At 35.4% G+C, this 22,364-nt stretch overlaps 1 protein-coding gene across 4 annotated transcripts in view; it reads right to left on the minus strand.

Moving 5' to 3' along the window:
- Positions 1–1,228: 1,228 nt before the first annotated feature.
- Positions 1,229–22,364, minus strand: part of NETO1 (neuropilin and tolloid like 1) — a 117,823-nt gene continuing 96,687 nt past the window's right edge. The window contains exons 8-12 of one of the 4 annotated variants that reach the window (XR_006608175.1): positions 20,436–20,549; positions 12,086–12,644; positions 11,020–11,094; positions 10,255–10,301; positions 1,229–10,156 (exon numbers count right to left, since the gene is read on the minus strand). Coding sequence is in view for 3 of the 4 variants with exons in the window: in XM_045085219.1 (XP_044941154.1) it covers positions 11,034–11,094; positions 12,086–12,644; positions 20,436–20,549 (734 nt within the window). In the remaining variant the exon portion in view is untranslated. Of the gene's footprint in view, positions 10,302–11,019; positions 11,095–12,085; positions 12,645–20,435; positions 20,550–22,364 lie in introns of all 4 variants that reach the window. The other 3 variants (XM_045085219.1, XM_045085218.1, XM_004745631.3) reach the window with 3 other exon arrangements.

Here is a 22,364-nt window from a genome sequence, read left to right on the forward strand (position 1 = left end):
TTATTTAGTTTATGTGACACAAAAGTGAATCTTTTCGTCCATTCTGTGACTAAAACGCTTCTGTGCACCTAGTATGGATGCAGTGAATATTTACTGAGGAGCTGTGGTGTGTTTATTGAATGGTTTCACAGAGCTGGTGATAACCACCAACACAAGCCAAAGGAGCACACAGCTTTGGCGCTGAACTTCTTGAGTTCCAAAAGAGATTGTACAAAATTCCTTAAGAAAGCAAAAAGAGTCAGACTTACAAAAATCACAAATCTCACAGAGAATCTGATTTTACCAATAATTCAAAGACTACAGGTACTTTTGAGTTAAACGTGATGTGTGTGGAAGTATGGTTGTAAAAATTGAACTTACTAGGTCCTTTATTAGTGTAGCAGGAGAACCCCAACACACTGTATGTATGGGAACTGTCTAAGGCACACATGTAGGGCATCGCTTACGCAAACATATTTTAGTTATGAAGCATTACTAAGATAGTGATATGCTGACTCCCAACCGATTTCAGCAGGTCTTGTGCCATACATAAATCCATAAATTATAAATTCATTTACCATAAGCAACCTAGACAGACCAGATACATCATGCTAAAATTGTAGATAAAGATCCTCCATTATTCTTCTCCAGTATCTCCATGGGAATTCCTAAACATGCTTTTAAGGAGAATTCACTGTTATGTCTATCGTCTGATCCTTGTCTCTCCTGTCTCAGTACTCACCAAGGTTAGAAAGAGTGGATGTAAATCAGTAACTAATATTTTTCTTCCCACTCATTAAAATCAACAAGTGGAGAATCAGTGAGAAGCAATTTGATTCACAGTTCAAGACTATAGATTCCACAGGCGCCCGGGTGGCTCAGTGGGTTAAGCATCTGCCTTTGGCTCAGGTCATGATCCCAGGGTCCTGGGATGGAGCGCTGCATTGGGCTCCTTGCTTGGTGGGGAACCTGCTTCTCCCCTTCCTTCTGCTCCTCCTCGCTTGTGGTGTGTGTGCTCTCTCAATTAAATAAATAAAATCTTAAGAAAAAAAAAAAAAAAGGACGATAGGTTCCATATCCATCCAGACTTTCAATGTTTAAATCCAGGCCTTACCAAGTACTAGTGACATGATTTTGGAAACGATATTTAATATCTTTGGAACTCTTTTTTTCTCATTTGTAAAATAAAACTAATAATAATGACCTTGTAAGGTTGTTGTGAGAACTAACTGTGTGAACACCTGTAAAATACTCAGAACAGTATCTCACAGACACTGCACACTCAGCAGTGGTTATGTATTCTTAACACTTCAGTGCAGAGCTACTGTTTTGCTGGTTAAAGCTCTGTCGAGATAAAGTCTGTTCTTTCTGCGCTTTCAGAAATGGCTACATTTGCTAGATTTACTAGAACAACAGGGATAGATACATGTGAGTGTTCTGGGAAAAGTCTAAATTTAAGTAATGTCAAGAATATTTCTTGTATGAAATGAGTTTATCATAACAAGCTATGGTTTCATCTGATTAAACCAGAAAAATGGATCTTTTCCCTCTGTATAATCACAAACTGCAGAAAATCACAATTTAAATAGACCACAGACTGAGTCAAAATTAGTCAGTTCACCTATCAGCCAGATGTCGATGTCTTCCTGTTCCCTTGAGATTAAAGTTTGATGGTGGTTGACTTAGAGGGATTAAAATTCTCACCACCAGGTGATTAGATCCGAAGGCATTCCCTGTGAAAAACTGAAGTTATAAAATTTTAACTTGCCAAGCTCTGTGGCTGATTAGTTCACATTTAAGTTATTAGCCCCTAGGAAATGCTCTGAAACTTCTAATAGACAAGAGCAGGATCTCTAGGCTCTCCTGAGGGCATCAGCACACCAAAACTGTCCAATCATTTTGACAAAAACTTTATTCCTGAAGAATAAAGTAAAATTTAAAGACTCACAAAAATTGATTACAGTGCACATAAATGAATTAAGAAATTGCCTGGAGCCTGCCTAGATCAGGAATATAAATTAGAAAGAGGATCCATGATGATTTTAATCTCAAAGTCCTATCACTACAAATGATACCTCTCCCCCCTCCCTTATAAGTCCCAACAAGGCATGAAAAATACCCACCCCATGAAAAAGAACACCTGTTCATTACCAACATACACATTATAGTCACATACATTTTAATAGTTCATGCTATAGAAGTAATATTTCAGAAATAATTTAGCCAGCATATGAAATTTAACTAGGCAAAGTTTCATAAGGTAAGCAAAAGACTCTCAGGAAATAATTTCAAAATGCTCTTGGATAAGAATGCCAGGGAAAACCCAGCCAGTAAAAAACAGAAAACGTACCAGATACATCGAGAGGGTTTGTGTTGAAAGGAATCTGTTGCGAAGGTTGGAAGGCCAGGAAAACAAACAGAGGATAAGGATCATAAGGTATGTGAAGGCTGACCAGCCCTCAGGCTCAGGAAACAATGGGAACAGAATGAGGTTTTTCATAATCCAGAACCTAGAAGGTGTCCTGGAGGCAGGGCTCAGCGGTTTGAGGAGAGCAGGCCTGGTTCTGCAGATACCTTTGAGGGATGCTAGGAGGCATGGTCTCCAGGTGCCAAAAGAGCCTGAGGCTGCTGTTGAACCCAAGCGAGGATGCTTGGAGGATGTGACAGGGACAGAAGCAAACAGCAAGTAAGTCTCTGAGGTCCTCAGCTGACTCCGTCTTCCTCTACTGCCCTGATAGGAGATCTGAGCAGGGACCAGCTGGCAAGGAAATGACCGGCTTGCAGTTCCCAGGCCTGTCATCCAGAGCCGTCAATTGAAGGTGAGATCGTTTATCTCACCAACAGACACAGTCCTTCAATAAATGATACGCATTTACAAGAGACAAAAGGATAAGCGTCTGGTCAGAAAATCCCTCCCTATTTTATAAGTCTCAATGTCAATGGGAGAAAAAGCTTGGCTATAAGGGAGTAGAGAGTGTTTTCTCCCAACGGCACTAACATTTTATAAAATACTTTATTATCAATTAATGACAGAATCATTTTAAACACATAGACAGTCCTTTCAGAAAGTTGGGTGAATATATTATAGGAAAATGTGTCCATAGGATACATCTTAACAATGATGAGCCGCTTGGAAAAGCTGCATTTTAAAGAGTGATATTTTTGAAAAGACACTTCCATTTCTAAAGTTAGCATGTGTGAGAAGTTAAAAATCATGAACCACCCAAGGTTCCTAAGTATACTGAATTGATATGTATCAATTGATCCATGAGTATTGCTACTTCAAGAAATTCTATTTAAATGTTATTCTAAGTTTTTGTGTTTCAAAACTTACCATTGCTGTTTGTTTGTTTGTATCCTGTGTGTGCTTGTTTGGAAACCACAACCTGCTGTTTTTTTTTTTTTTTTAAGCTAGTATACCTATCATACTTTTTCAGGCTTCCTTTAGAATCCAGCTTAGTTCTATAAGTTCTAGAAGGAAGGGCTAGATATATGGGCGGGTGTCAGGTCAGGACAGTGCTTCTGTGTCAAATAAAGAAATTTAGTTACTTCTTAAATGTAATTTTTCTACTCATCTGCTCATTTAATAGACCCACATTGACTGTGCACTGTGAACAGCTTTTTTTAAGAGCACATAAGTAGTATGAAGTGAACCTAAAGTTTGAGTTTGAATTTTTCCTGTTCAAAAAGGACACATAATTTTTAGTGCATTATACCACATTTTATATCATAATTGTGGCTTGGAGAGTGCAATCTTCTATGTAACTGTCTACATGCTCGCTTATCCACTATTTATATCATGCAAATGTCTATTGAGCAATTGGCTGGGATTGAAAACAGGATTTTCTTTCAAGTGTTGGTATTTCAGTGTATACTTATGTCTAGGGCTTTTGGGGTCACTTCAGAACTCAATAAAATAACGTAACAAAGTGAACATCAGAGAAAACGCCATTCCAATGAATAACAATCAGTGGGTTCTGGGAGTCAGTCATTTCACTGTGAAGACAAGAAGGCTGGAATCATTCTTCATCACTGCTCATTATAGATGATGTACTTGCTCCATGTCGGCAATAAATGAAGTTTACACATGACTTAGGGAAAACTACGTATTTATAATGTATTATAGGATATAAAAATATCCTCCAATGCATTATTTGACCCTTAAGTGCTACAGGGTAGAGAGAAGCTGCTATAATACATATTTTTGCAGATGAGAAAACACAAAACTATGGGGTTTCTATGGATATGAACTAGTGCCATGTTGACCATTAGAGAGCCATAAGCACATGGGTGAAGACTGTTGGCTGATTCTAACATTAATCATTAGGGTTGGTGCCGTATTTATCATCATGGAATCTTGGAAAAGTTAATAGAAAACTCTCTTCAATTTCCTCATATGTACAACAGAAAAACAACAACCGTAACAACAAGTATTGTTATTAGTAGTGTTAGGACTGCTAACAGGACCAACAGAACACTTGATTTGAAACCCTCCATACGGTATTTAGCACATAGGGCTCAATGGGTTGGTTAGTGAGTTAATCATAATCTTGAAAGTTAAAAAAATATGGCAGAAAATAAACAAAAGCAAAACAGATATTTCTGGATATCTAACAATCAGCTATTCTTTTTTAATGTTTTGCCTTTGTATTGCTTTAATTTCCTTTACTTATTCTAGTCTCATTCAATTGAGCAAACATACTGCTATCAGAGGATGTGACTTAAAGTATAATTCATAAACCATATATGCTAAGAAGCATTAAAATATTCTCCTTGTAATAAAATATGAACCTCTTTAGATGAAACTACGTGCACTCAGAAATCATGATGCAAATGCCAACCTACTCTGTCAACTATATTTACTATTTCTCCTTTTGTCTACTCCTACGCTCCAGCTAACTGAAATAAACATGTGGCCTCCCAACTACTCCCTGCTCCAATTTCTCTAGGTGAAAATACTTCCTTGGCCCATTATTTGATGGTCTCCAAATTTCAAGATCTGCTTAACAGGACGGCTATTCATTAAGCCTTTCTCGATCCCCTTGAGAAGATGTTTGTATCCCATTTTTATGCTACCAACTTCTTTACTATGAGAAATCATCGGGGAAAGGTGGGTACCTGGGTGGCTCTGTCCCTTAGATGGCTGACTCTTGGTTTCCACTCAGGTCGTGAGCTCAAGGTCCTGAAATCCAAGCCCACGTTGCTCAGCTCAGAATCTGCCTTGGATTCCTTCTCTCCCCTTCCTTCTGCCCCTCCTGCTGCTTGCTCATGTTCATGCTCTCTCTTTCTCCCTCTCTCAAGTAAATAAATAAAATCTTAGAAAAATCATCTGTGTTGCATTCTCTTGACAATTGAATATATTTTATCTTCCATTCAAAATTATGAAGGTGATAGCTAATTAGCTTTTTAAGGTGAAAAACTTGGCAAATAATTTTGGGTTTTTCATTTTTCTGATCTAGCTCCTCTAAACACGCTTCCTTCTATGAAACTCCATAATCATGTTCCCCAACAGACTGCTGCCTCTTTTTTTTTTTTTTTCATCCCCATATCACTTAGGCAGAATCTCAGTATATAGACTGTACAGGATCAAAAGACTGGCTATGCTATTAAATAAACTTCACTCATGAGAAAGTGACAAAAAAGTACAAATTTCATAATATGACATAATAGAAATGTTTTCTTTTAAAAAATTTAAACATTGTGTTTTCTGCTCGCTGTTATGTTTTTTATCTACATCTGTGACTGTTTGGAGAACAAAAAAATAACTTTTCAAATAATTGACCAATGTAAAATGGCATAGCTCAGACTTTGGAGAGGCGGTAGAAGTTAGGGACAAACCAGCATATACTGAATTGCATAATTACTAGGAATATAAAACAGTGGTTTAATTACATAATTGTATAAACAATTTTCTGAAAACCAACCCTAGACACTCATAAATGACATACGTCTGAAGCAGGTAGAGTTTATTATTCCTAACTCTGAGAAATTAAAGGCATGTTAAGAGGGCATTTGCTTTTTAAATAATGCACAAGGAATTACAGAACCAGAGGCTACAATAAAAAATTGTATTGAGGTGTTAAGAATTGATAAAAAATTGATGAGTTAAGAAGAGCGTCTGACATTGGTCACCCACATTGGTATTTCTATGACACTGTTGGATTTATTTGAGTGAGTCAAATAAAGTTAAGGTTAAAGAAATTTGCAGTATGATTTAAACAACTCATTAATAAAATGAATCAGGATAAATCTATGTTAACATAGGGCCTCAGATTTATGGAACAAGATTATTTATAAAAATACATCTCTGCTATTTTTACAATATAGTTTGCTTTGCTACTTTTTTTCAACCTTTAAGAGAAGAATGGGAAATATTAATTAAATGGATAAGAGAATTACAATAAATTCAAGTCCAAGTTCTTCTATAGAAGAATAGATACTTCTATTCTTCATCTATTTAACATTTTGTTGGCTGAGCTCTCTGTGCCATTGTGTGACAGATAGAAACAAACAAAAGGAAGAAAGAATCATAAGTAGACATGACATCAAAACTAGCTCAGTTCAGAGAAATTGGAAAAAACTGAAACTCACTCCTCAAATCATATACATTCAGGATTCAGAGAATTTTACAGGTTTTATTTACCTAACCTCCCTCAAGAGCTGGAATCTGACAGGAATCATTTTCATCATTGAAATATATAAACTTCATAATAAGATAAAATTCTATTATGTATTTTGCCACTAATACATAAATAAGTTATTTGCCATTACTTTAATTAAGGTAATAGGAACCAATATCATATTTTGCCATTTATTATGATATTCAGAGGCTGAGGAAAATCCACTCATGGGATTTTTTTTAAGCTACCAAATTTGAGGAAAAACCAAATTCCTAAGGGAAAAAACAAAGACGTTGATGCAACAGCTTACGTGAATATTCATTCAGTTTTTGTCAAAGACCTAACTTTATTAAACACTAGGAATAACAGTTTATAGAGTCAGACCGATTGAAATATTTTTAGTGGAAAAAAGTTATGCAAAACATAAAAGCCAACATTTCCACAAAGTGGATTGTTCTCCTTTAAAAGTCCCAAAACACTCATTTCCAGTTACAGTTATAGCCACATTTAATTATCTGACCAAATGAAAGTGAATTATGGAAGATCAACATTACATATCTCTATTTTGCAATATGATTCATAGAAAGTGCATGTATATAAAATCAGGTACAAAAAATCGCATTTCCAAATCAGCACATCAATCTTGAATTAGGCAATCGAAATGCACTTGGACAAATGGAAGAGGCTGAAAGCAGGGTTTCACAGGTGTTGCATAGACTCATGATATGTCTTCCAGTTTTTGAAAGTGAATTCAAAAATAAAGAAATAAAAGGAAAACAGCTATTTTCAAATTAACTAATGTGTAACTATGCTTTTAGAACATCTTGTGGAATTAATAAAGCACTTGTGTAAGTCATATTTGAATTCACTTTATCAAAAAATATCATTATTTATTAAAATAACTTGATTTGAAGTATCTTGAAACATTTGAATGTCTTAAAACACCTCATTCCTTAACCACAGTGTGTCTCCCTATTTGAATCTAAACCAAAGTTTGATATTTAGGTGTAAGATCTGGTGTGCCAGTCAATAGGAATTTATAATATATGGATAAATGTCAGTCCTGGCTTTTCAAGAGCCTCCTCCAGGGACTTCCCAGGCATCATGGACTCCCGTGTTTCCCAGATCTAGCATCTAGAGTTACATCAAGGGCCAACAGGGAGCCCCAGGTCCCTGCATTCATGATTTGATTCATGTCATCACTACCTTCTCTTATGATTCATCAATGGCCATTGTTAAGTTTCTTTTCTTTCTTTCTTTCTTTCTTTTTTTTTTTTTTTTTTTGGTATGACCACTGAGGAGACCTAGTCTAGTCTTCACTTAAAATATTTTTGTTTTCCCATGGAGCTGTTGTGTACTAAATATACACAAGAAATCCATCTTTGTCATTTTACTTAGTGTGGTTGGATTTTTGGTTGTTGATGAGTGGATTTCTGGTGCAAATATCTTTAAGCATTGAACCAGCAGATCAGGAGCCTTCTGCATATTTAGGGAGAACTGCCTGTGGACAGCTATAGGCAAGTGAAGAGTCAAGTGGTTCACTTAATTTATTTTCCATTTTTGCTGTATAAATAAGTCTTGACATGAATATCGTACTTTTCTGAGATTATTCATTCAAATTGTAAGTGGTCCTATGAAGATTTCCAAATAGGGAAAATAAAATATGGCTAACCACTTCAAAATTAATCTGTGGGTGCATTAAATTTGAATTAAAGGGCATAAGGGTTGGCATGCAACTAAATAAATCAGTCAAGTCAAATACTAAAGGCTAGATTGTGACATAAACTGTGTACAAAATAGGTAGCAAAACAATAGAAATAATCTTTCTTTATCACATTCAATATATTTTCCATACATCAGTGTATCACATTCGTGGAAGTGATTATTTATGTATATTGACATTTTTTTCAATACAGGTTATTCAGAATTGCTATGATAATTCTTTAATGTTTCTATCATAAAATTTTATTTTCTTTCCCATTTATTTGTTTCTGTAGCATATATGAAATTGAATTCCTAACAGAGATGGATGCAAGTAATTCATCTATAGGTTTGTAAAGCCTGCTTGAGTCACAAAGTTTTAACTGTGATAGACCAGACTACTTCACTATTTGAAGGACAGACTTCCATAGAATTCAGCAGTTTTGGAGATGTTGGTAAGCGGATTTACAGTAATTCTGATTTTTAAAATTTATTTTCTAGGAATACACATTGAATATTTAAAAAGTACCCATTTATTAAATCAAACTTTAGAGAGTGTGTATATGACTCAACAACAATTAAGTATATTATATGATTTTGCTTTATTTATATTAAACACATCATGATTAGTAAGCTTTCGGGTATTATATGTGTGCCTGAGTAGGAGAACAACTCAGAATGGCATAATTTGGTTCTTAAAAGGGCCTGTGATTTTAAAGAATTTAAAAAGATTGTCCTATTCTAAAGGGAGAACATAGTCATAAAATTTGAGAGATCAAATTTAGAGAAGCCTCAATACTAAAAGACATCCTAGAGCCTAACAGGTAGAAAGAGTTGATATAAAGTGTGCACTTATGTAAGTCAATTTTTTATCACTCTAATAGAAGAAAACATTTTTCTTAACTCGTTAGGAAATTATTATACATTTTTATATATCTTTATATAAAAAGTTACAAGTAGCAAGCATATGACACAAAGAAATGGAAGCGTAACAGCAGTATCCGAGAATGCATGCTTTTTACAATGTGTCTAATAAAAAGGATATTTTTCCAACTCAAATATCCAGTACTGACATGCAGGGTATTTTCTCAAACTGTCAATTCAGTCATATTGCTAAGTGCTTAATCAAAAAAACATTTCTACTGATGGGTCTGAGTGGTAAATTACCTGATTTCAAAACCTCTTTCTGAAACTTAGTATCTTCCTTTGATATAAAACAAAAAGGAAATTGGGAAAGACTAAAAAAAAAAAAAAAAAAATCAGATGTTTCTTATTGCAATCTGGTATTTTTACTCATGACTCTTGGCTGCATTTAATCATAATACAATAATAGATGTTAATAGTCCATAAAACCTCTAGCTGGTGCTTCCATGGTCCATATTTTCACTTCTTAACTGTAGCATGTTCAAAATCCCTCAGGGACGCACTAGTCTCAAGCAGTCTATCTAATGAAAACAATGTACATGTAACACAAAGTTCATCCAAAATCGTGTTGTTCACATGTCACACAACGTACAATTATATAACAAGGACATAAAACAACATAGAAACAAAGTGAAACTAAGAGTAAAAAGAAAAATTGGGATAGTCTTAATCAGGAACTAATTTCTTCTTCAAGTTTCCAGTAAATCTCAAAATGTATTTAAAAACTAAGGAGCACTTGGTGACCAGCAACCAAATTATGAAATGAACATATCATTGTGCAGCGGGGATGTCTTGCCGAAGGAATAACAAATGTCTCTAATTCTTAAGTTTGGATAAAGGCAGTGGAATGAATTTAGAAATATGTCCACTTTTCACAATTCACTAGAGAATTTTCGTTTCACAGTCCCCATGTTTGTATAAATAGTTCTTCTCTGAAAATAAAACACAGTTAAAACATTTTCTCCCAGTGAAAAATGCATACAAATACATGAATTTATCAAGGTAATATAGAGCATGGAAATGCATTCACCTAATTCAAGAATAGTTGATAGGCTTGAAGTGTTTTGAAGAGTTTAGCTGTCAAGCAAATTTAATTGGAGACAAATTAGTCTAATAGAGATATAGATTATCAAGTGCTAAAAGTAAAGCTCTTATGGTATTTGATCACAAAATAGATGTACACATAGACAGCTAGTATTTATGGAACATTTACACTGTTAAGCATTCAAATCTGATATCATAGAATCTGGCATAACATGCTGCACTTAACTTTGATGACATAAGCTACATATTCATGCAAAAATAAAGAGTGCACACACTGTATAAATACCACCAAACACTTAGTGTATGAATCTGAGTAGAATATTGCCAAATTAAATAAGAAAATTACCAACTGCATGTGTCGACTTCAGTTATATTGAGACAATATTCCATTGTTTTTGTTATGAAAAACTTGCATTCTGATTTTTTTGAAAATTTACTATTTTTTAATTTTAACCTTGAAATATGTAAAATTTAACTTGCTAATTTAACATCCTTTTTGAAATAACATTCTAGTACAATGCCTGATGATAAGAATATGAACATTTATTTTAAAGATGTGTATGCTAAAAGCCATCATTCCATCAGCACTGAATCCAGCATATTTCTGATTATGAAGTATTATGAAACACTTATCTCAAGAGATAATGAAAAAGAGCACATTCCCTAAAAAAAAATCTACAAGACAATTGCAACAAAACAAAACAAAACAAATACAACAAGGTGGGAGAAGGAACCAAGGGCATTCGCTTACCTTGAATTTTCTTTTTAGACCCTAGTTGTGTTGTATTCAGATTCATGTTTGCTTAGAGACCCAATGAGGCAGAACCTGGAATGTTATGGCTATTTCATTCAACAAAGTAATACTTGCACAAAAAATAAATATGCATACAAATATTTACTTAAAAGCATTCCTAAAAATTCATAAAATTATGGAAATAGATTTTTTTCCATCAGCATGCAAAAATATTAAATCAACTGAAAATATTTTAGGTTTTGAAGATGCATGATGAATTGAGAAAGTATGTCCATTTATAAAACAAACTGAATGCTAGTAAACATGCAAAACAGGACATATGTATTTCGGGTTTTGGGGGTTTAAAATAGATATATTTTCCCTTAATTAAATTTTCCATCCCCAAAATTTTTACCAATTTTAGGGCTAATAATATGATACTGATGATATTATCTTTATGTTGAAGGTGAATCAAATGTTTCTACTATTTTTTCTACATTTAAATATAAATGTTTAGTATTTTAGCATACCATACTATTATATGCAATTTGTCATGTAAGTATCATGTGATATGGGAAAAAAGGGTTTCGGCATTTTCATTTTCATACAAAAAATATAATACATCATATTGCAAAATACGTTATTTTTACATTAAAATTATTTAATAAGATGGGCTACCCATCTTGGTAAGGCAGTTATTTCCAAATAGCATTTCATATCTGAAAATATATTAAGTATTGATGAAAGCAAAATTCATGAATATGTGGCAGCAAATTAGCAATACAAATTTATAATATAAATTAAAACCATAATTTTTGTAGAAATAAATACTAGATATGTGTAGAAATAAATGACATATCTTTGGTCTGTGTGTGCTCACACCCAAACACCTATGTATATAAATAGGACTTAGGAAGGGTCTGGATAGCATTGAAAAGGAAAAGGGAGAGGAAAAAATTGAGACACTATGGTTTAAATTGTTATAAAAAGAAACTGAAATAAGAAGATCAACTAGAACACAATATTCTGGAGGCATTTCAGTCCTCAGGTTCTAGGTGTCATCAAAAAATCTATTGATACTGACCGCTGGACGGCTTTGTCGTGGCGGGACAGCCTGTGACTCGTCGTTGGCACCTCCTCGATCTCGTCAATGTCACAGGCATCTGCAGCATCTTGCGAGTAGTTGTGTTTCATGACGAGGATGTTTCTTCTGCTCATGGGCGGGATGAGGGGTTTGATGGGCTGTGGGGGCATCTCTGTCAAGACAGAAGCATCTCTTGTGCTGAGGTTACTGCGGCTGCCTTTCGTACTGGACACTTGTGACCCACAGTGATGGTCGTGAACGCATTTGGAAGAGGATCTCCGCAGTTTATGGTAGTTTTCAAAGTCATCTGCCACATCTGCAAAGTCAGCTGTAGCTGCTGTCCCTCTTAGAGTACATAACTCATAATGAGGAGGTTCAAACACCTCCTGGAAAACTGTCTGGTCAAAGTCTGATTTCCTTTGGACATATTTTTTACGAGGCTGTTTGATCTGCACAATGACAGAAATGATAATAAGGATGATCACAATGCAGGAAGTCACGCCAATGACAGTCCCGCTGGTGTTGGTGAGCTGGTCCAATAGGCTGGTTTTCCTCTTCTCTACAGGTTGAGGAGAGTGAAAACAACAAACAAAACAAGAAACAATCCACCATGCATTAATATGGTAGTCAGAGCACATAAAAAGGTGTACACTGAGCCGAGAATTTGTACAGGCTTAAAGTAACATGAACAAATCTTTAAAAATAAACAAGAAGCTTCCCTTTTCACAAGGGCCCTATCTTCTAAACTTAGAGATAGACCTCCCATTGCCCAGCATCCTTACTTTCAACATACGTTTGAAAAAGTTCTTACAAGGTCTTTAGCAAGACATTTGGAAATAAATTAGTAATGTTAAAAGCAGTAAATTATTTTTCTCTTCATAGGTATAAGAAAACATCCAAACTCGACTAGTGGGAACACGACTCTACCTATATTGTTTTGAATTTATTCCTGAGTTAAATAACTGAACTCACAATAACACCAATATTCTAATACCAAAAGGTAATTAAATTTCTTGACAGACACTTCTGGAATGGTAGCATGACTCCATCTGTGGGCCTTTTCCCCAATGAAACAACCACAACTGGTAAAAATAATTAAAAACAAACAAAAATCTGTATCTATATTTATACTTACTATATCTTTACCTATATCTATCTATCTATCTATCATCTATCATCATTTCTGGATATTGTCATAATGGAAACAGCAAATGGAAGTACATTTATTCAGGGAAATTTACTAAATTTCTTTAAGAACAGTGAGAATCTGTCCTTTAAACCCACTCCCTACCCCCACCCCAATTTGCCATGATGGAAGCTTACTTAGGGAGGTTTCAGACAATAGCACAGGGCTTCCTCTCCCTAATGCTCCCCACCTAGAGCTACAGTACCTCCCCAAGTGGAACAAACCACAAGCATCTCTCACCTCCCCCCAAATCCATAGTGTGGGGACGTACTGTATTCTAGGCAAAAGATCCTTAGTTATCAAGGGTTCCATTCTTCCTCCCAGCCCCCACTGGTAGGATGGAAGCCCTACACCAGGTGCAGAAGGCTGAGAATATGTGTCTCCCATCACCTTTGCCCAAGCTCACTCATTGAGTCGAACTGCCTAGAGAGGCAAGCTCAGAAGACAAGAGGTCACCACCCTCACCCCGTACCCTACTCATAAAGCAGAGGTGTTACTCCAAAAGAAGTTGGTCACTATCCCTGCCTCCTTTCAGCACCCAAAGCAGTAATGCAGACACTTTGGCAAAGAAGGGAGGCAGGCCACAAGAACAGAGAACACTAGAGCTTTCCCCAAAGAAAGTTACATTTTTTGAAACAGTGTGGAAAAGTTCAAACCTAAGGATATCTCAAAACAACAGACATTTTCTGGGAAGCGATTTAAGAAGAGACTGTCAAGCTCCACAGTAGCAATGAGCCAGACACTAGAACAGGTAGAAATTTAACATAAAATACCAGGAAAATAAAGAAAACCCTCCTAGTTTAGAACAAATCACAAAGCCTAGACTCAAAGACTAACCCTGAAAGACTCAAAGACTAACTAAAGGAACTGAATTTAATTGGAACAATTTACACTCCTGGGAACTGTCCAAAATGACCTAACAATCATTTGGCGATTAATAGAGAATAATAGCTGGGTGTGAAAAAAAAAAAAAAAAGACAGATAAACAGGACAGGAAAAAGATGGTCAGAGAGTGTCTTACTAAACCATGGCCATCTGAGGCTATGGTATGCTTGCCCACAGCATGGTCTCCATGCAACACCATCAGTGACAGACATCACTGAAACAGTCCAGCCAACTCTACACTAACACACACACACACACACACACACACACAAAACAAAACAACAACAACAACCAAAAACAAACAAACAAACAAACAAACAAACAAAAAAAAAACGATAGTAGAACAAGCCCTGGGGAGAGAGGAATTAGTATCCAGAATTGCTACAATACATTATCTAACATGATGTTTCCAATAAAATATCCCAAGGCATGTAAACAAATGGGATAATGCAATTCATACACAAGGGGAAAAAAGCCTAGGGGAGGGCCAGACATCAGACTTAACAGACAATGATTTGTTACAAATATGTTCAAGGAACTAAAGGAAACAATGGCTAAGGAAGTAAAGAAAAATAGGAGGATAAGGTCTTATCACGTGCAGAATAGCAACAGAGAAAAATTACAAAAAAGAAAAAAAGTGAAAAATCTAGAGTTGAATGGCACAGTTGCTGAAATAAAAACTTGATTTGAGTGACTCAGCAGTACATTTCAGCTGAAAGAGGAAAGTAACAGCAAACTTGAGGAGAGATGAAGGAAAATTATGCAATCTGAAGAAGACTAAGATCAAAAGACACAGAAAAATGAACAGAAATGAGACAAACCATCAACGGCACCAACCTAATGGATGAGAGTATAAGAAGGAGAGAAAGTAATGGAAAAACATTCAAATAAATAAATAAAAGGTGAAAACTTCCCAAATTTGGTGAGCAAATTCCATCCAAGAATTTCAACAAATTCTGAGTAAGATAAATGAACTGATACCCAACTCTGACCTATAAGATAAAAAATGTTGCAAGAGAAAATCTTGAAAGCAGCAAGGAAAAAATAACTCCTCACATAGAAAGGAACCCCAATCAGATTAATAGCTGATTTATCATCAGAGATTTTGGAGGCCAGGGGACAGAGGCATGACACATTCAAAATTCTGCAGGCCAAAAAACCAAAACAAAAACCACTTTTTATCTAATATCCAGCATACTAACTTTCAAAAATGGGGATAAAATACACATTTCCAGGTAAACAAAACTAAAGATAATTTAATGCTGAAAAAATGCCTTAAAAGAAATATTAAAAGAAATTAACTCCTCTATGTGAGGAGTTATTTTTTCCTTGCTGCTTAGGGTCTGAAAGTGACTTCAGACCCTAATTCAAACCCAAATTAAAAAATAGAGAGCAAATTAAAGAGGCAAATAAATAATGCCAATAAAGGCCATTATATGCAAAATTACAAAGAACTATATAGTTGCATATATCTTTGGCATTCTTCCCTTAACTTCTTAAAAGAGTAATGTCATACATATAAATTTGTAATGTTGGGCCTATAACTTATAGAAATAGTAAATATTTGGTATTAACAATACAAGTGATGTAGGTAGGAGCAAAACTGTCCTGGAATAAGAAGTGACATCAGACGGGAATGTGAATCTACAAAAACAAAAGAAGAGAATCATAAATGGTAAAGAAGAAGTGTTATGTAATGAACTGCATAATATATTCTTGCTCTAAAATTATGTAAAGTAATAACACAGCAATGCATTATTTGATTTGAAAATACATAAAAATAATATGGACAAAAGTAACAGGTAAATAGAAAGAGAACAGAGCTGTATTGAAATAATGTTCTTAAATTAGTATAAATCTGAAATACATTCTGAGAAGTTAGGCTTTGTGTTGTAAGACCTAAAATAATCACTAAGAAAATAACTCAAAAAAAAAAATAATGAATACTGTTTTTCTGAAATAAATAAATTGAAAAAATTTTTTAAAAAGTCACTAAAGGAATTAAAATGTTACACTAAAATGTATTCACTTATAGCAAAAGAGACCAATAAAAGAAGAAAAGAGGAACAAAAATACGTGGGACATAGAGGAGAAAAGAAGTAAAGTAGCTGATGTAAATCCAAATATACATCAATAGCACCACTAAATATGAGTGGATTAAACAATCTAATCAAAAGGCAAATATTGTCAGACTGGATTAAAAAATAAGATCCAACTGTATACTGTCTACATTAAACATACTCTATGTTCAAAGATACAGATGGACTGAAAACAAAAGGATAGAAAAAGATTGAGTATACAAACTGCATTTAGAAGAAAGCTGGAGTGAATGTGCTAACATTAGACAAAATAAAACAAAAAGTGATTGGTTTTTAATGATCAATAAGAGGGCCAAGCCATCAGAAAAATACAACAATTTTAAACATATATGGACATAACAACTAGCTCAAAAATACATATAATGAAAATATACAGAAATGAAGAAAGCAGAAAATTCATAATAGTTGGAGAATTGAACAGGTACTTTCAAAAATAGATAAAATATAAAATATAATGTCATCTGCAAAGAGAGAGAGTTTGACTTCTTCATTGCCAACTTGAATACTTTTTATTTCTTTTTGTTGTCTGATTGCTGTTGCTAGGACTTCTCATACTATGTTGAACAAGAGTGATGAGAGTGGACATCCTTCTCGTGTTCCTGATCTCAAAGGGAAGGCTGTCAGTTTTTCCCCATTGAGGATGATATTTTCTGTGGGTTTTTTCATAGATAGATTCTATGAAGTTGAGGAATGTTCCCTCTATCCCTATACTTAGAAGGGTTTTAATCAGGGAACAGATTCTCTATCTTGTCAAATGCTTTTTCTGCATTGATTGAGAGGACCATGTGGTTCTTCTCTCTTCTCTTACTGATTTGTTCTATCACATTGATTGATTTGCGAATGTTGAACCACCCTTGCATCCGATGGATGAATCCCACCTGGTCATGGTGGATAATCTTTTTAATGTACAGTTGGATCCAAAGATAAACTGAAAATGGATAAAAGACCTCAATGTGAGGCAGGAATCTATCAAAATCTTAGAGGAGAACAAGGCAGTAATCTCTTTGACATTGGTCACAACAACTTCTTTCAAGATATGTCTCCAAAGGCAAAGGAAACAAAAGCAAAAATGAACTTTTGAGACTTCATCAAGATCAAAAGCTTCTGCACAGCAAAGGAAACTGTCAACAAAACACAGAGGCAACCCACGGAATGGGAGAAGATATTCGCAAATGACACTACAGACTAAGGACTGATATTCAAGATCTATAAAGAACTCCTCAAACTCAACATACACAAAACAGATAATCACATCAAAAAATGGGCAGAGACATGAACAGATACTTCTCCAAGACACATGGTAAAATGTCCATCATCATTAGCCATCAGGGAAATTCAAATCAAAACCACATTGAGATACCAGCTTACACCAGTTAGAATGGCCCAAATCAACAAGACAGTAAATAACAAGTATTGGAGAGGATGTGGAGAAAGGGGAAACCTCTTGCACTGCTGGTGGGAATGCAAGTTAGTGCAGCCATTTTGGAAAACAGTGTGGAGATTCCTTAAGAAATTAAAAATAGAGATTCCCTATGACCCTGCAATTGCACTACTGGATATTTATTCCAAAGATCCAGATGTAGTGAAACAAGGGCCATCTGTGCCCCAATGTTCATAGCATCAATGGGCACAGCTGCCAAACTTTGGCAAGAGCCAAGATGCCCTTCAATGGATGAATGGATAAAGAAGATGTGGTCCATATATACTATGGAATATTATGTCTTCATCAGAAAGGATGAATACCCAACTTTTATATCAACATGGATGGGACTGGAAAAGGTTATGCTGAGTTAAATAAGTCAAGCAGAGAGAGTCAATTATATGGTTTCACTTACTTGTGGAGCATAAAGAATAACATGGAGGACATTAGGAGAAGGAAAGGAAAGGTGAACTGGGGGAAATTGGAGGTGGAGACGAAGCATGAGAGACTGTGGACTCTGAGAAACAAACTGAGGGTTCTGGAGGGGTGGAAAGTGGGAGGGATGGGTGAGCCTGGTGGTGGGTATTAAGGAGGGCACATATTACATGGAACACTGGGTGTGGTGCATAAACAATGAATGTTGGAACACTGAAAAGAAATAAAATAAAATGAAATGGAAAAATAAATAAATACCGGGATCAGTCTATACCTAAACTGGACCTACTGACCGAGTATTCAGTTACATACCAAATATATAATTGACCTTTAACAATGCAGGGGTTAGGGACACAATCCATGTGTTTTTAAAAATCCATGTACAACTTTGACTCCTCCAAAAGCTAACTACTAACAGCCTTCTGTTGACTGGAAACCTTATGACAATGTAAACAGTTGATTAACACTTAATTTGGTGGTGGGTATTAAGGAGGGCACATATTGCATAGAGCACTGAGTGTCATGCATAAGCAATGATTTTGGAACACTAAAAAAAAAAATAAAACAAAACAAAAATAAAGTTCAAATGTAAAAAAAAAAATAGATAAAATATGGTCGAAAATGAAAACAGAAACAGAAAACTTGAACAATGCTGTAAACCTACATCACTAGAGCAAGCCACCTAATAATGGCAACATGCATTCTTTTCAAGAGCACATGGGACATTTTCTAGGACACGCCCTGTGTTAGTCTGTGGCACTAACTCCAGTAAACTACAGGTAGGCTCCTTTCCTCACACGTCACCTCGTTGCACTTCACAGATACTGCTTTCGACAACTGAAGGTTTGTAGCGATCCTGCATCAAGGAAGTCTATCAACACCCTTTCCCCAATAACATTTGCTCACTTTGTTTTGCTGTGTCACATTTTGATAATTCTTGCAATATTGCAAACATTTTCATTATTACTATATTTATTACGGTGACCTGTGATCACAGATTTTTGACTTGCTGAAAGGTTTTGTGATGGCTAGCAGTTTTCAGCAGTAAATACTTTTTAATTAAGCTGCATAATGCATTGCCTCTATACACATACTGCTATCAAATCCTTAATAGACTGCGGTGTAGCGTAAACAGATTTTATATCTGCTAGGAAACCAAAAAATTCATTTGACTCGCTTTATTGCTACATTAGCTTTATTGTGGTGGTCTAGAATGGAATTCGCAATATCTCTGAGGGTAGCCTGTCACAAAGATCGAAATGGTAAAGGTGTGTTCCCTGCAAGAGAATGAAGTAGAAATCAAAATAGTGGTCTTGCCATCTGGAGAAGATAAACATGGAAGCTCAAAAAACCTATCCATTCACATTCTGTTCACTTCTCTCTCATGTCAAATGGTCCTACATGTGTGGGAACAAATCCCATTGGGCAAATAAAGCTTATTACTACCAATCATTAATGACACTAATTTAAGATTCTACTACACAGATAACTTACTCTCCCATCATTTAGAAGTGGTTCCTTGAATAATCATCTACTTCCACCATCAAAATAATCAAGGCTGCATCTGCCTTTCTCCTTGACCATGAACCATGCCTACTATGGTGATGTCTCTTGGCTTCCATCGACAGAAGACATTTTAGTAGACAATACTGCACTTGAAGCAGGAAAGGGTTGATTGCCTGTTATTTCCCTTTACAAATCATTTAATATTGAACCTGAATAAAAGAATATGCCTGGCATTTTTCAACTTAACTAAAACACGCAACATTCATAGCCAACCCATGGATTGTTATCTACATAAACAGACCTTTGTGTTCAAGCTAGAAAAGGGAGCAGGGATATTGGGAGCTATTTTCATTGGAAAGGAAGAAAAGCATTTTGGTAGCAAAACTGAAGTCAAGTTAAGTGGCTGGAAGTATCTGAAAGCACAAGTGTTCCTTCAGTGCACCTTCCCCCTGGAGTACATGCACACAGTCCCGAGAAGACAGACTGGTGAGAGGTGCAGGCACAAAGGAAAGGCACCAGGTCTGACAGGAAAAACACGCTGCACTAAAAGCTGCCTTTCCTCTCCAGGGCTCTGCAGGTGCTAACAAGGTGTCTTTAATGAGCATTCAAATGTTAAAGATTCTCTACTATACATTAATGAATAAGGAAACTTCTGGCAAAAGCAAAGAAAGACGTTTGCACATAAATTACAAAATATACAGGAGGCTCCACAAAACCCATATGCATATCAATTTTCAAGTCACTCTGATACATTTCCACATCCTAATAAAGGCTTCCCACTCTACGGGCAGAGGACTTCTGCAGATTTTTGATCATTACCTTTACAGTGATTCTCGTCCCAAGGATACACACAGTTCTGGAGTCCATTGCAGACCAGTGTATTGTTAATACACATGTTACTGTGGCAGAAGAATGTATTGCCTTCACAGGGAGCTAAAGATAAGAGTAGGAAAGGAAAATGAAGAAAAAAGTTAGACCTGATACTCTAGTAAATCACTCATATTGCAAATCTAAAAACAAAAACAGTAGAATGATAATTTCCCGTCAAATTGAGATAAATCACCTGACATTCTGTTCTCAGAAGTGCTGCCATTGTGGTAATTATTCCTTGTGTTGCTAACAGGGCTGGCACTTCTCTAGATGTGCGTAGTTTATAAAACTGGCACAGGGGGTTTCCATCATAAAAATGAAATACATTATTTCTATGGGTCTTTTTTTCTTTGACACGGTGCATTCATTTAACAAAAATAAAGTGTCTGCTGCATGGATAATGCTATGCTTTACACTGAAATTCTGTCTGTACAAATGTAGTATTGTGTAAAAAGTCTTCATTCAATTAACATTGAAATAATTGCATAAAGCACAGACTTGCAAAATACTAATGAAGAAAGTATGTATCAAACATCCTTATACTATCACTGAAGCACATGAACAAAACAAAGAATACCACGGAAATTCAGAACAAGGGAAATTAATCCTGAACAACATAAGAAAAAATGTATTTTCTCATCAATGTTTAACATATGCATGGTGATGAAATTAGCCTACTTTGCATGTATTTCACGCGTCCTAGTAACTCTAGGTACAGTGATCCACGATCTCAGGTTACAGTGTCTACTCAGGGTGCTGGGAGGTAAAATAAGAACACAGGGAAGGTATCCAACACATGGACATGAGAAATAGTGAGGAGTTGAGCGCAGCAAAGTAGAACATTAGATATGACTTCAATATTAGGAAATACATATATTTATCAAAGTAATAGGATGTTTACAATACTCAGTCGCTGGAATAACAGTGAATTCGGGATGGTAGTTTACAGATCATGCTTCACAGCTAACTTTTGTTTTTACCTTCACAGTGGTCCCACCTATCTTAGAAAATGTGACTTTAGTGTTTCACTTTTTTCTCAATAATAGTTCTAAAGCCCTTTTAAGGATAGATTCTAGAAAAACATATTTGATATAAAACACATCATTTACAGTGGCTAATCGATGAGTAAAGATTTATTAATGATCAGTACTACTTAAATGCCAGTCATGTGGTAATGACTTTTTCACCTTCAAGACTATATATATCATGGGTATTTTGGAAAGTTAAAAGTTAAATACTAACCAAAAACGTCAGGCAAATAATTTGCATATTGCAACTTAGTGTATTTTAACACACCTAGAGAAATCCTAACAATAGTAATAACAAAAAACAAAACAAAACAAAAACACTCAAATCTTGAAAATAAAAAAGATACGGCCAAGATAGAGCTAACTCAAGCAAAGTGATTCCTTCTGGATCTCCACAACCCTGCCTCCACACTCTTCCCTCGCCCTTCCCAGAAGGACAGTTCCTTCTTCCCTTGGCTTGGTTTGACTTTAGGTCCCTGGCTAAAGATTTAAAAATGTGTGGTGGTCATTTTGAAAAACAAACAAACAAAAAACAAGCATATTGTAGAGTAGAAAATATACAGTAGTCATTTTGTAAAGAAAGTATCATGCTAAACATGGGCTGGTGACATGTTAAGCATCATGTAAGCCTTTTATAATGTAAAGTTTAATGATCTGATATATGATTGCAAAAATCTGCTCTTTAGTAAGGAATGAAATTTAAATTTCTGTATTCAGATATGGCTTTCACACAACTGATACGGTCTGTTAAGCAGATAATGAATGTTGTCAAAATGTGTACATAGAACAAGAAGTTTTCTGCAAATGGAGTAGCTGTGAAATGCCTTGGTAAAAAATAAATAAATAAATA

The sequence above is a fragment of the Mustela putorius genome, unplaced genomic scaffold, assembly GCF_011764305.1.
Source record: "Mustela putorius furo isolate JIRA1106 unplaced genomic scaffold, ASM1176430v1.1 tig00000835_pilon_pilon_pilon, whole genome shotgun sequence".
In the NCBI taxonomy this organism is placed as follows: domain Eukaryota; kingdom Metazoa; phylum Chordata; class Mammalia; order Carnivora; family Mustelidae; genus Mustela; species Mustela putorius.